The sequence below is a fragment of the Camelina sativa genome, chromosome 12 (genome assembly GCF_000633955.1).
Source record: "Camelina sativa cultivar DH55 chromosome 12, Cs, whole genome shotgun sequence".
NCBI classification, from domain to species: domain Eukaryota; kingdom Viridiplantae; phylum Streptophyta; class Magnoliopsida; order Brassicales; family Brassicaceae; genus Camelina; species Camelina sativa.
Window position 1 is genome coordinate 10,952,901 of NC_025696.1, and position 15,517 is coordinate 10,968,417.

The following is a 15,517-nucleotide window of genomic DNA, read 5'->3' on the forward strand; positions in this document are numbered from 1 at the left end:
AACTAAGAGCACCGTTCTACCAATTTTCGAAGTCCACTTCGATATGTGTGAACTTGCGAGGTGGCCAAAAGTGAGCTCGTTGACCGGGAAGAAAAAGTAAGACTTCCGCCACTTCTCATCCTTCTCAGGAAGGTCGTCGAAGACCTTCAGTCCGGAAAGCGGACTTACGTAGAGCGTGCCCTTGGTGCGACCTGTCTTCACCGTGTACACTTGAAGAAAGTCGGCCAGAGATAGTTTGTAGTCAAACTCTTCCCCCAGAGTTTGAAGACACATGACGGTTTGGACGAAGTTCGGGCACATCTGGGGGAGAGCGAAGCCCAGTTCGAACATCATCTTTACGATGAGTTCGGGAAGGGGAAACGACAAACCGCACGCAGAGAAGAATATCTCAAACGCGCAGCAATACCCTGGGGGAGGACTCTCCGGGGACTCGTGAGCCTCCGGGAACTTAATCTCGATCTCCGGCGGAATCCCAGTGGACCCTCTAATCTCGGCTATATTCTCCGCCGAGAGAATTGATGGCTGGTGAGGGCCGTAAACGCCCGGAATCAAAGGTTTCGCGGCTTTACCCGATGAAGATTTCGGAGGATACATATCTTTCGAGTAGTATGTGTGAGAAGAGGAGGGAAGTTGAAGAACTTTCCGGCGAAAGAAAAGAAACTAACAGGAGAAGAGAGAAATCGCAGAGCAAAAAGAAGAGAAAAACTGAGAATTAAAAGTGGAAGGGAGAAGTCGGGTGAGGTTACCTTTATACACGGAGCCGGGAGCAATGATTGCCTGGGGAAGTGAAAGGTCTCGCACCGCTTTCTCTCTCTCTTATAGCTAACACGCCACCTAGTGGGCCCCGAGGCTTGTTCGGGAAGGTAAATCTCATCATCACCACGATCAAATCGTGGAGATATGGGGAATATTCAGTTTCCCGAAATTGATCGCTTGAAGGTCAAAAGTCCCCCGAACTGCTCAGCTCTGGAGACTTGGGGGGCAACTGTTGTACCCACGATCTGTCATCTCGGGCAATAGGCAAAGGGCCTAGGCCGGGCACGTCTAATGGGCCAAGAGCGTATTACTGATCGGCCCATCAGGCCCGGAGAAAGGAAGAGAGCGCGGAGATGCTTCGCGTTGGTCAGCTCGCAGCTCGGGCTTGGTCAAAGATTCCCGCATTCAAGACGATTAATTAGGATACGCAAATCGTGCCCTATTAATTATGCATTAATTAGGTAATAAATTGGTCGGTATAAATATGTAAGGGGGAGTCTTTTGTAAGGGATCGAACAAATTTTCTAAAACAAGCAATACAGTACAAATTCTCAAAACTCTCTCTCAATTCAGTTCGGAACTATTAAACGGTGATAAGCTCCTCCGCATTTGAATCACTTCGGAAGGAGAAACTTGATTTCAGTTCTCACACCCTATGTGCTAATTGATCCAGAAAATTTGTGTAAAATTACAACAAGAGCGAGCAATATTAGGTATTTTCAATCGACTCACACAAGCCCCTTTGGAAAAGAGAGAGAAAACTTACGCTCTAGTGTTTTTCAGTGGTTCAGACTGCAAAAGTATGATGAATAAAACTTTGTCTTTCCAACTATAAACATATGTTGTTTGAGATGGACCTAATTAGCAACTATGTTCTGGGTGCAAATGGTTGGACTTGTACACTAACAAAGTTAGTGGGATACAACATTCCTCTAAAATTTACCGTTTAGGTTGAGAAATGTGGAACAGTAATACAATCATCATAGTCACACTAAAATTTCAATTTCTAACTGCAAGAAACAATCTATAACCCCAAACAGTTTTGGTTATCTTGGAATGAATCTGCAACAAGATCACAAAATAAGATGGGTATCTTCATCATTCTTTTGCAACAATAGGATCAGCTTCAGAGGCATAATCATGCCTGCAAACAACACATATATCAATGTCAAAACAGAGACAAAAAAAAATCAATAGTGAAGTTTGAAACAAGTTGTTGCACGTACGTGAAGAGATTTGTTGAGGGTATTATTAAAGTGTTGCACGTACAACACATATGTCAAGAGTATTATTAATACCAAGTTGTTGAGGGTATGAAAGTGTCTATCGAGGTTTCTGAAAATCTGCAATGTCATTCTCGTCATATAAATCTCTTAAAATCACCTAATATATTCCTTTAAAGTCTAACCAAATCACAAACTATTTTACCTTTTTTAAAATTGAAAAACTAACAAATCCACCAAAATATCCTAAAAACTATCAAAATCCAAAATCTCTTAAATTCCATCAAATTCTCCAAAATCCCATTTGAATACCCCCTCTTAGATTGGGTGTTTTGGTTTCGTTTTTGTTTGATCAAAGTCCCAAATGCAAGAAAGGCTTAACTCGATCGGCTCTAACGCTCGCTTATTATACATGTTAACTCTGGCGACGCTTTTTAGCCTTCTCTCGCTGTTTATTTGCTTACAATTTGAGAGTACAAAAAGGGTTTCAGTATGTTCTTTGCACACATAAAATTGAACTTTCGGTCTGTACGTGGCTTTCTTAGTCCAATCTAAATATTTTGGTTCACAATATATATTAATCTATACTATTTATTGGGGAGTACACCTAGAGATAAAAAAAAAAAATATATAACATATATCCATGTTGCCAAACAGATCCATTTACCTACATAATAAAAAAAAATTAAACTTCCCTAAAACAATGGTAACAACTATTAAAGAAATAAATGATTAAATTTTTGTATAATTGGTTATAGATTTCGTATCTATTTTTTGATATGAGTATAAAACATAAAGAATTAATTTCGAATATATTAAGTTTTCCAAATATATTTTTAAATTAAATATTAAACATTTCTAGTTTTCTAAAATTTAGAGATTATTTCTAAAACTAACCTTATATATTTACTCTCATCGGTTTAATAGGAAAATCTAGACAATTAATTCAAAATCCAAATCTAATCATCCATATAGATTCAAACATATTTTATATGCATTAACTGAAAACTAAATAAGTTTTTAAAAGATTTTATATATTTGGGTGTTGAGTGTTAATCAGTACTTTAAGACGTTAAAAATAAATCTTACTATTCTCAATTGAACTAGCATAAGTTCAAAATAAAATAAAATAAAATAAATAACTAAAATGTGTGAACTATTTTAAAAAACATAATCTAATATAGGTGAAACATATATAAAATAGTAAGAATAAAGAAGTCAATTAATTTTGTAATATTTTAATTAAAACATATGATATGTAGATATACTATATATGAATTATATTTATGTTTATTTCATACGGGAGTTTGAGAATTTATGTTTTCGTCTGGTTCCCTCCCGTTTTCAATCGGAAATACAAATTTTTCCCATATTCAGAATGTCCCATATTGGGAATGCTTTCTGTTATGCAAAGAAAGTTTGAGAACGGGTGTAGGACATAATGGAACTTGACAAAACGAAAAGAGAGTTACGGCCATCCAAAATATATGTATATGTTTCAAACGGGTTTTCATCGCTGTTAGCGGTTATATATCCAATTTGATAGTTCACAAAATTAATAGAATCTAACCAATCATTTATTTGATTTAGTTTGTTACTAATCCAACCGTTATGTTGTTTCAAATTTTAAGATACTGCTGAAATCATTATTATTTTAAATTTTCAAACATTAATAAACCAAACCAAATATCAAATTAAAATCTCAATTAGTATAACTGAATATATATACAAAATTAATTTTGTTTATAAGTATAACCCCGCACGTACGTGCGGATGCGAACCTAGTATATACATATATTATAGTTATATTATCCTTTGTTTTTGTTAATGAATACAAATTTAGTAAAATCTTGTGCCGACAGGATTCAGACAAACTTGTTACGTAATGTATTTGGACAATTCATTCAAAAAAACAAAAAAAAAAGTATTTGGACAAACCGTAAACCAATGCACACAAGTAATTATAATCGATCCTAAACCATTGCAACTTAATTAACTAACCCCTTTTAAACTTGGACAGAGATGATTTAGGCTCAAAACCTTTTTGGGACAAGGCTACATGAAATACTTTCGGTCGATTCAGTTTCGAGGTGACGTAGTTAAACCTTGATATCCGAATTCCCAATGGTATTTTGAAAGTTGATGAAATAACAAAAATAAAAAAATTAAACATAGAAAAGGTGAAGTGTATTTTACTTTTTCATCTGAAATACGAGATACAACATAATTAACTTGAAGAAGACAAATACGAAAATGTGAAAACAGTACGAGTGTACGACTGTTTTCACTTTATTTATAACAACAACGTAGATCATGCTAAAACACATAATTATTATAGAAACATACTTGCACCATTATAGTAAGGAACCGGTTTTCTTATTTAGTCTTACGAGAAGATCAAGCGCATCTGAAACCAGCTGGGGGATTGACACCGCAGGTATTAAGAAGCTGACCAAGTCTCACAGTGACGCTCACTAGATTGAGAATATTGACTCTAACGGCATTGCAGAGGCATACAGAGGCCACAGAGGCATCAAGCCCAGCCACGAGAGTGCAGCATTGGCTTACACTTCGAGGATTGATGAACACGTTGAGGCCAAGCACGTTGACACAAGCTTGAATGTCTCTGGGACACGTCGGAGCTTGAGGTGGTGGAGCCTGGGCCACGGTGAAGCCAAAGAAGACGAGGTTGATGGTGAGGACGAGAGCTATCGTGTTTTTCATCATGTTTCTTGAAACCATGTGTTGGAAAGGCTGATTAAGCTCTCTTTTTGTTTTAGAGATGAGTGTTGTGAGTAATTTGGGGAGGTGAGGGTTTGTATTTATAGTTAAAACTTAAAAGAAAGAAAAAAAAGATTGGCTGATTGAAGAATTCGCTCACATCTAATTAAATGCCAACTGAACTGATCACACATTTGGTTAAATATTGTCTATATTTTTTTGAATAAAATATTATATATTTTACTTCTGAATATAAAGATTACGTTATCTTTGAATTATTCCTGAAGTTTAGGATTATTCTTAATATATTATAATAAATTATAAAGTGAAAATATTTCAGACATTTTAATTTTGATTGTTTTTGCGATAACAAAAATGATTCCATGAAATGTTTTATCAAATTTAAGACGGAAAGAGTATTAAATATTGTATAAATTTCACCATCCATTAATATGTTTTGTTCAAAAGAGATTAAATAAAAGTCATGAACAATAAAACCAATTTTTTCTGTCAATAGAGATTTGGTTTTAAGCTCTCTTTGTGTGTTTCAGAGAAGTGTAGACTGGTAAGTTTGGGAGGTGGGTGTATCCATAGTTTTGTAGAAGGTTCGGTTGGATGTGGTTTAAGAATTCTCTAACGTCTAGTTATAAAAGTCAACTGAGATAGTTATTAATGGTTTATCACTAACCCAAGTCTCTTCAAGGATAAATGTAACTTCTGGTCTTACAAGTAGCACGAGTTGCATCTTCTCAGGAATATCAAATCTCAATATATCTAAGCCTCATCTAGAGACTAGAGAAGAGGTTTGGCGCGCAAGGAACATTTTGTCAATCCCCAAAATAATACATATCGGCCATAGCCTTACAATAGCTACTTTAGGTAATATGAAAAATGTGCTCAGTCTACAAACTGATCAAGGTTTGGCAATGAAATTTATGTAAAACTTTGGCTCAGTTAAAGTCAAACTCCACAATCCATAAATTACTTTAGTCGGTCATATGCAATACTATCATACTGTATATAGATCCGTATTGTCAATTATTTTCTGTGATTTTTACTGATATCCAAAGTTCTTTTGATATTAAGGATAATCTTGATAACCAATAATTACAAATATATATTTAGATTTCCTTTTCGTTTGATATCTACATATCTTTAAGTTTGTATTTTGAATAGATCACATAATCAATAACACAAATCATTCATATTTGATATTCTCATGTCTTTTTTTTTTTTTTTTTTTTTTTNAATACTTGATTTCATTCATTTCTAAACAAAATACAAGGAAGAGGATTCACAGATCCAAAGTTTAAACCATACAACAACAGAGGCATTCCCCAATGCCAAACAAGGAAATATAAAATAGATCAACAAGGAGTCCAAGAGAGCTTTGAAGCAAAAGCTAGATAGCAGGTTGCCACATGTGAGATCAAGGTTTGTTGAGAGGTCTTCCATGAGTAGCTCAATGGTAGACAAGTTGGTCATAGTCAAGCTAAGACTTAATGACGTTGAAAAGGTGTTCTTAGCGAACGGCTGGGAGACTATGATTTTGTAGTCAGGACAATATTGCTTTACCAAACAAAGCATGAGGACTGGATCATATCGATAATTCGCACTAAACGTTAGTTGGTCTGGGATCCGAGTGGTAGGGGTGGGACGAGCAAGATGCTTTGAATCATCAGGTGTCCAGCTTAAGTGATAATCGTCAATGAGAAAATCAAAGCCAAATTTATCACTAGAGCTAGAACAGATCGAGAAGCATAACCTAGGGAACCATATTGATTCATTCTCAAACCACAAGCCCCTAAAAACATCTAGAGCCAGGTTCTGTATAGGATGTATGAATAGCCAAAGCAGAGCTGGTGTTACCTTTCGCCGATGGAGTCTTCGACCATCAGTTATCGGGAAACATATCAGGTCAAGGCAATGGAGATTCATAGGCAGTGAGGAGTTGGGCTGTGAGACGCTATTGAAGCCTATTTGATAAGAGTTGAAGGCCTCAAGACTTTTTTGGTTTAATGGGCCTAAGCTGAAGACTAGGTCCACTAGGGAAGGAAAACCCTAGTTTTAGCAGGAGGAACCGCGCAGGATGTCGAGGAAGGTCGCCGTCCGAGAGCTGTTGCGAGATCTGCGGTGCAGGAGACTTCTCCGGTGAGTGAGAGAGCAGCGGTATCATGCGATATCCGTGGTAAAGATTGCCATTGGTAGTTAGGTCCACTGGGGAAAATCCTAACTTTGAAACCGATTGCCAAGATGAAACAGAGATGTGGCGGCTTCCCGAAACTAATGGAGGGGTTTGTGCTGCAAAGCGCAACTCCGGTGATTGAAGGATTGGCGGGGACAGCTGGTGACCTTGGTTTGGATCGGCGATGGAACCTAGGTCCACTGGGGAGAATCCTAGTTCCGCTTGAAAGAGCCACGGTGAGGAAATAGTATGGTTTGTGTCCGAGCTTTGTGAAGAGGTTTTCTCCGGTGAGTAGCAGATCGGCGGACACGGACGGTTTTCGCTGATGTAATTTGAGATAGGTTTTATTAGGGGTTGGAAAGGGTTAAAAAAGATAACAAGTTGGGGAAAAAACTTAAAAAGAGCTACACTAGAGAAAGCAGAGAAGAATTGAGCGAGAGATTGATCGAATTTGTCCCGACGCCGGCGGCCAAAGGCCTCACCGGTGCCGGGTAGCTTGGTTGCAGAAAGTGTCTTGATAACCATGTCTGAGAGAAAAGAGTGTTTACTTAACTGGATAAAGAGACTATTATTTGATATTCTCATGTCATGGTATCAGATTCAGGTTGATACTTGATATTCTCTAATGTTCTTGTCAATTGAAATATTGCAACCATTTAGTAGATTTTTGAAAATAAATGGATGGGCATTTCCGTATCATTTTGTATAATCCCGGTTAGTAATTAATAGCTATGCCGTTGAATTTTTATTTTTGGTTGGGTGTAATTGTTACATCATAGATCCAATATGTAGATCCGGTTCCACTATTATTTATTTTTATTTTTATCTTTAGTTCCAACATGTAATTCCAATATAAGAACCAATGTAATTCCAATATGTAATTTTTATTTTTATTTTTGGTTTCGTTTTTGATCGCTTTTGTTTGATCTGAGTCCCAAATGCAAGAAAAGCTTAACTCGGCTCTAACGTTTGCTTAGTAGATATGTTGCTTTGGCAGCGCTTTTTCGCAGTCTCTCGCTATTTACTTGTTTACCATTTGAGAGAATTAAAGGGTCTCGATTTGTCACAAAAAGGGGTTTCGATATGTTTTTTGAGCACATAAAATTGAACTTTCGGTCTGTATGTGGTTTGCTTGGTCCAATCTTGGATTCTGAATAATAAAAAAAAATGGTGCACAACAGTTATATCATCCTTTTTTTGGTTAATAAATAATGAAATATTCCCTCTGTCTCACAAAGAGATTGAAGTTTAGGATTTTACACACATATTAAGACAGAGAGAATATATGATTTATTTTTCTAATACTTTTTCACTTTCCCACCTTCCCACTTTTACACTCCATACACTCTACAGCATCAGTAATCATTAAAACAAAAATTTATTAAAAATATTCAAAACATCAATCTTGTTGGGACAAAGAAAATTCTCTAAAACTTCAATCTTTATGAGAGAGAGGGAGTACAATTTTATGAAAACAATGAAGGTAATATTGGGCCGGAGGATTCAGACAAACTTGTTACCTATGTATTTGGAAAACACTAAACCAGTGCACACCAAGTAAGTATGATCGATCCTAAACCATTCCAAATTAACTAACCCCTCTAAACTTGGACAGATATGAATTTAAGCTCAAAACCTTTTTGGGACAAGACTACTGAAATACTTTCGGTCCATTCAGTTTCGAGGTAACCTGAACTTGATATCCCAATTCCCAGTGGTATTTTGAAACTTGACGTAATAACAGAAATAGAACAATTAAAATTTAAACACAGAAAAGCTGAAGTTTCTCTTACTTTTTTCATCTGTAAGAAGAGATACAACACGTATATGGAAATTTAACTTGAAGAAGACAAATGCGAAAATGTTAAAACAGATCGACTGTTTTCACTTTATTATAACAACAACATAGATCATGCTAAAACACAGAACTATTATAGAAACATACTTGCACCATTATTATCCGATAATACAGAACCGGTTTTCTTATTTGGTCTTATGAGAAGTTTAAGCGCATCTGAAACCAGTTGGGGGATTGACACCGCAGGTATTAAGAAGCTGACCAAGTCTCACATTGAGGTCCACTAGATTGAGGACATTGACTCTAACGGCATTGCAAAGGCATACAGAGGCCACAGAGGCGTCAAGCCCAGCTACGAGAGTGCAGCATTGGCTTACACTTCGAGGATTGATGAACACGCTGAGGCTAAGCACGTTCACACAAGCTTGAATGTCTCTGGGACACGTCGGAGCTTGAGGTGGTGGAGCCTGGGCCACGGTGAAGCCAAAGAAGACGAGGTTGATGGTGAGGACGAGAGCTATCGTGTTTTTCATCATGTTCTTTGAAGCCATGTTTTGAAAGAAAACTGATTAAGCAAGCTCTTTTATTTGTTTTGGAGATGAATGTTGTGAGTAATTTGGGGGAGGTGAGGATGTGTATTTATACTTACAAGAAAGAAAAAAAGATTGGCTGATTGAAGAATTTGGTTACATCTAATTTAATGCCAACTGAACTGATTACACATTTGGTTAATGAAATAATTATGTAATAAATTTGGTCCTGCCACAAGTAGCATGCATGAGTTGGACCTTCTTTACATCAAAACCTCATTCAGTCAGAGTCATAAGAAGAGGTTTGGCAAGGATCATTTCGTCAAAAATGTACGTTTTTGTATTGCCCCAAAAAATACAAAATGTAACAAATTAAAGTTGTAATTCCTGGATCATTTGTTTTTGTTTTTTTCTTTCTATTAATTTTACATTGACCTAATTGCCGCTCACTTTGTGATATTACACTTGATAATCTATATACTTGATAGTGAAAACGTCATCTGGTTAATATTTTTGACCCACTTCAAACCAAGATGGCTAATCAACCAATCTGGGTATAAAGTGATTCTTACGCTAACGTTTTGTAAATAGGAGATGAAATTCAATTTTTGTTTTTAATCACTGCTATTTTAACGGCATTACATAAAAGTGGAGTGGTATTTTCCTTTATTTATTTTTAACTCTCAAGGTATCTATTCTAAACCTCATCTAGAGAATTTTAGTATTTAAATGGAAATCAACCATATAAGTTTAGTATATAGTTTTAAACAATACAATATAAGATACTTTATCTTAATATTATTTCAAGTTAAATATTTGTTTCCGTAATAAGTTATAAAGTGAAAATATTTCAGACATTTTGATTTTTTTTTTAAACTTAAATTTAAGTTGGAAAGAGTATTAAATATTGTAAAAATTTCATGCACCAAGCATAATTGTTTTTTTTGTTTTTATTTTTTATTGTGTTCAAAAGAGATTAAATAAAGACATGAACAGTAAAACCAAGATTATATTTTCCTTTGATAAAGCGTCCAATAAAACCAATATTCTTCTGTCAATAGAGATTTGGCAGCCAAGGTAAATGTAAAAGACTAAAACTGTTTACTGTCTACGAAATAAAAGATTAACTAGATTAGGATCCGTGCTATAGTACGGGTTGAAATTTCTTTTATTTATATTATAATTTTAGAATAAAATATAATTTATATGATTATTTTTAAAAGTTTTTTTGGATAAAACAGTATGCAATAAAATCATATGCTAAATATGATGGCTTGAAAAAATACCTATTTTGTAAGTTTTATATTGTTAATTTTATAATTTTATGTATGAGAAATAGTTATGTTTGTTGTTTGTTTTTATTTTAATTTTTGAATATGTTTGGTGAAAGTGTTTTACTATGACCCATGCTTAGGTAAGATTTTATTTTCAACTGCACAATAAAATCTCGGAAATTACGATTAAGTGTGATAAATTGTCAAGATTTTTTTTTTTTTTACGCATAACAGTATATGTTTATGTCTAGCAGTATATATTTTGTAATAATACATGAAATACTAAATATTTTATTTTGAAAATTGTATAAATCATTAGAATATTCTCTTTAAAAGAATTATTTGGTATATTCTTAAGTATATTCATATAGCTCTCGTATTGACCAATTAATTTATAACCTTTTTTTTGTAACCAATCTATATTTAATTTAGGGGAATTTTCAAAAACACCCCTTTTTCTATGTCACTTATAAAAATTATATTGGCTACCAAAAAAAGGTTATGTACCCCCCCCACCCTTCACCCCCACCGGGCTCTTTCTCTTTGGGGTCTAATTTTCTTTCTATCTGACAGGACAAACTAATAGGAAGAGATAATTCTTTCGTTGCATTGATAGAAGTCTAACTAGAAAAGGATCTCTCTATTACTTTGAGAAGAGAATTGTTTGTTGGTTTGACCGACGGGAAATCCGTTTTATTATATAGGGGATTATTAATTAATAACGTCCCTCCAACAAATCAGTCATAAATTTGCAATAGAATTGAGTTACTGACGTCATAGATCATAATTGTCAATTCTTGTAAGTAAATTTACACATTCTTTACTAATATTAAAAGTTCTCTACTTCGATGAAGAGAACGGATATAATTTCTGTTAAATTGGAACTGGGTTTATGATTTTAAGAATTCTCTAGCGTCTAGTTATATATAAAACGTCAACTGAAATACTGTGATTAAGGGTTTATCACTAACCAAGTCTCTTGGTTGTATGGTTTTGCATTTTAACCATAATTTAGAAGAATATATATAAAATTAATCAACAAGTAGCACCAGTTGCATTGCATCTTCGAAAGGATATTAACTCCCAAGATATCTTCTAAACCTCATCTAGCTAGAGAAGAGGTTTGGCACGCAAGGAACATTTTGTCAAGCCCCAAAACAATGTACATATTTAACTCTAACATATCTTTACTGGACACAATATTAAGTATTAATTTAACACATCGGCCATAGCCTTAATTATAATAGAGATTCAAGGTAATATAAAAATGTGCCCAGTCTACGAAGAAAAGGTTTGGCGATGAAAGTTGGAACTAATGTAAAACTTCGGCATGCAGTTAAAGTGAAATTCCACAATCCATATCTTTCTTAAAGCGGTCATAAATTTGCAATAGAGTCAACTGTCATGGATCCGTATCTTCAATTGCTTTTAGTGATATATACACATTTTCACTGATAAAGGGTTTGGCTATGTTCTTTGAGCACATACAATTATTGTTCAGAATATATACATATATATACATTCAGTTATATTATATATATACTAGATGAGAACTCGCACGATGTGCGGGTTTAAAGTTTTATAAATTAAATTAAATTTAATAAAAATATATTAAACTTTGTTGTACATTGTTTATAAATTTTATTTTTGTTATAATACATTGATTTATATCGATTTACAAATCTTTTATGTATGATACTATTAAAAGTGTATTTTTTTACATATAAATATACTATATGTTACAAATATATTCTTTATCACCATTTAGGACATGTCTATATGAACACATTAAGCCAACTATTTTACTTTCACTTCTGCATAGTTTTTTAATTACTAAAATTGCTGGCTTAAAAAATATTTTGAATAAAAAATATATTGCATAGTATACTAATCAATGATGTATCATCACAATAATGTATGCCCACCATGGAAAAAACCTCGGGCTCCGCCCTCATCTCTTAGGGAGATAACCTTGCGTCCAACCTCCTCCACCTTCCTCTCTTGGGGAGATAACCTTGTGTCCAACCTTCTCCACCATAAAAGAATCTCGGCTCTATCCTTCTCCTGTTTGGAGAGAACATGTTCACGTCTTTTTGCTATCTCAAAATAGCTTGCTACAAGCCTCCGACAACCAATAAAAGTAAAAAAACTTTTTCTAACGTCACAAATTTTTTTGATAGTAACTAATGTTAAATTTACCAATGTATTCGTGGAAGGGTCTTTGACACACCATGATGTAGCCTCTGTCTCTGTAATGCCTCAACCGCCACCTTGCTTAGTGAGCCCATATACACTCTCAGTTCATGGGCCCATCTTCCTAAGTGGGCCCTACATCTATTCCCGGCCCGTGGACCCATCCATATTTGATGGCCGGTTTATTACGTCTGGGAGGCTTTAAAAACTTGTTTACCGACCTTACCAATCAATAAATGATCTTTTTTTGTGTTTTGTCCTCACTTGCACAGTTCCGACAATTACTTCCAGGAATGCCACCCATCATAAAGTTCTCTCAGGATCCTTAACCGAAAAAATAATTGCATTTTGGTGACATTTATGTTTTTCCAATCTATCTATCTATGTTTGTTGTAAGCACCCTACCAAAAAAAAATGTTTGTTGTAAGCTTGTATTTTATCTATCCATTAGGTTGATGAACTTCTACTCGTTATCTTTCTTTGGGATTGAATGAATAATGGTAACAATTATGTTTGCAAAAAAAAAGAAGAGTTTATGACCAACCAATCAAGGTTGAGAAATTAGAAGAAAATTAATTTGACATAATTAAAAAAATAATAGAAAATTAATTTGACATAATTAAAAAAATAATAGAAAATTATAAACACGGTAATATATGAATCCCAAATAATTCAAAGATGAAAATATAAATTAAATAAAACAATCTAATAATACTACACTAAATTTTAAAATACAGTATTAGGAAAAGAAGACGCATATATTAATTTTTTTTTCGGGTCAACATATTAATCTTACCTATTTCCAACTGAAAAAGGAGAAAGTATGATAAAATTTTGGTTTAAAAAAATAAGAAAAATTTACCTTCCTATTAAAGAAAATTGCCGAATTAAACAAAGTTGAAAGCATTGTTTTTAAATAAATTATTTAAATATGAGACGATCTATGTTTATATAGAAGTGAGCATTTACAAAATTTAAAATTAATAATTAACTGTATATTTTCCTTAATCACTTTTTCTATTTTTTATAGAATTAATAACTTAAAATTAAAAATAAGTAAATAATATTATATTTTCAAATTTTATGAAATATATATATATATATATATATATATATATATATAAACTCCTTATAATTATTTTAAAATACTTTGTATTTTTTTTATAAATTCTGTAATTTTTGAATTATCTTTTCACATTATTAATATTTTTGTAAACAAAATATTATAATTTTTTATAATCATATTTCTTCTTTTAAATATTAACTTTAACACATGTCAAATTCTGAGATTGATAACTTGACACATGTCAAAATCTTGTTAATGACTAACTTTCAAAACTCAATTATATAAAATATATATATATTTTTTTGGTCAATGAAGATAATTTTAATAAAAACAATGAAGGTAATATTGGGCCGGTGGGATATTCAGACAAACCCTAAACCATTCCAATTTAGCTAACCCCTTTTTTAAACTTGGACAGAGATGATTTTAGGCTCAAAACCTCTGAAATACTTTCGGTCCATTCAGTTTCGAGGTGGCCTAGTTAAAACTTGATAACCCAATTGACCAATTCCCAATGGTATTTTGAAACTTGACGAAATAACAAAAATATAACAATTAAACATAGAAAAGGTGAAGTGTATTTTACTTTTTTCATCTGAAATAAGAGATACAACATATATGGAAATTTAACTTGAAGAAGACAACAACATAGATCATGCTAAAACACATAATTATTATAGAAACATACTTGCACCATTATTATCCGATAATACAGAACTGGTTTTCTTATTTAGTCTTATGAGAAGATTAAGCGCATCTGAAACCAGCTGGGGGATTGACACCGCAGGTATTAAGAAGCTGACCAAGTCTCAGACTGACGCTCACTAGATTGAGAATATTGACTCTAACGGCATTGCAGAGGCATACAGAGGCCACAGAGGCATCAAGCCCAGCCACGAGAGTGCAGCATTGGCTTACACTTCGAGGATTGATGAACACGTTGAGGCCAAGCACGTTGACACAAGCTTGAATGTCTCTGGGACACGTCGGAGCTTGAGGTGGTGGAGCCTGGGCCACGGTGAAGCCAAAGAAGACGAGGTTGATGGTGAGGACGAGAGCTATCGTGTTTTTCATCATGTTTTTTGAAACCATGTTTTGAAAAGGCTGATTAAGCTCTCTTTTTGTTTTGGAGATGAGTGTTGTGAGTAATTTGGGGAGATGAGGGTTTGTATTTATAGTTAAAACTTAAAAGAAAGAAAAAAAGATTGGCTGATGAAGAAATTGCTTACATCTAATTAAATGCCAACTGAACTGATTACACATTTGGTTAATGAACTAATGTAATATTTGGTCCCACAAGCAGCATGGATAAGTTGTATATCTAATTAAAACCTCATTCAGTGTCCAGATGAGATGTTTGGCAAGGAACACTTCCTCGAAAATGTACGTTAATCTATATCTAACAAAGTTGTTTATTCCTGTTGGACACATTTGTTTTCTCTTTTCCTTTTTTCTATTAATTTTACGTTTACCTAATTGCCGCTCATTCTGTAAAATATGTATGTAAGTACGTTAATCTCTATATATATAATTGATGGTGAAAACGTCATCCGGTTAATATTTTTGACCCACGTCAAACCAAGATGACTAATCAACCAACTTTGAGATAAAGTTATTCTACGCTAACGTTTGTACATCGGAAATGAGACTCAATTTTTATTTTTTACTGCTTTATACTTTAGCGGCATTTCATAAAAGTGGAGTAGTATTTTCCTTTATATATATATATATATATATATTAACTCTCAAGATATATAAACCTAATCTACAG

The 15,517-nt window shown here is 33.8% G+C and overlaps 3 protein-coding genes across 3 annotated transcripts; all 3 read right to left on the reverse strand.

Annotated features, from left to right (window-relative positions):
- Positions 4,145-4,786, reverse strand: LOC104731256 (putative lipid-binding protein AIR1B). Its single transcript, XM_010450581.2, has one exon. The coding sequence runs from the start codon at positions 4,719-4,721 to the stop codon at positions 4,377-4,379; it is 345 nt and encodes a 114-aa protein (XP_010448883.1). The 5' UTR covers positions 4,722-4,786; the 3' UTR covers positions 4,145-4,376.
- Positions 8,740-9,290, reverse strand: LOC104731259 (putative lipid-binding protein AIR1B). The gene has a single exon (XM_010450584.2). It carries the CDS (start codon positions 9,232-9,234, stop codon positions 8,890-8,892), a length of 345 nt encoding a protein of 114 aa, XP_010448886.1. The 5' UTR covers positions 9,235-9,290; the 3' UTR covers positions 8,740-8,889.
- On the reverse strand, positions 14,350-14,910 carry LOC104731258 (putative lipid-binding protein AIR1B). The gene has a single exon (XM_010450583.2). The coding sequence runs from the start codon at positions 14,836-14,838 to the stop codon at positions 14,494-14,496; it is 345 nt and encodes a 114-aa protein (XP_010448885.1). The 5' UTR covers positions 14,839-14,910; the 3' UTR covers positions 14,350-14,493.

Bases quoted from the DNA above. Each gene is read 5' to 3' on its own strand.
- LOC104731259 (XM_010450584.2), bottom strand. From the start codon at position 9,234: ATGGCTTCAAAGAACATGATGAAAAACACGATAGCTCTCGTCCTCACC.
- LOC104731256 (XM_010450581.2), bottom strand. From the start codon at position 4,721: ATGGTTTCAAGAAACATGATGAAAAACACGATAGCTCTCGTCCTCACC.
- LOC104731258 (XM_010450583.2), bottom strand. From the start codon at position 14,838: ATGGTTTCAAAAAACATGATGAAAAACACGATAGCTCTCGTCCTCACC.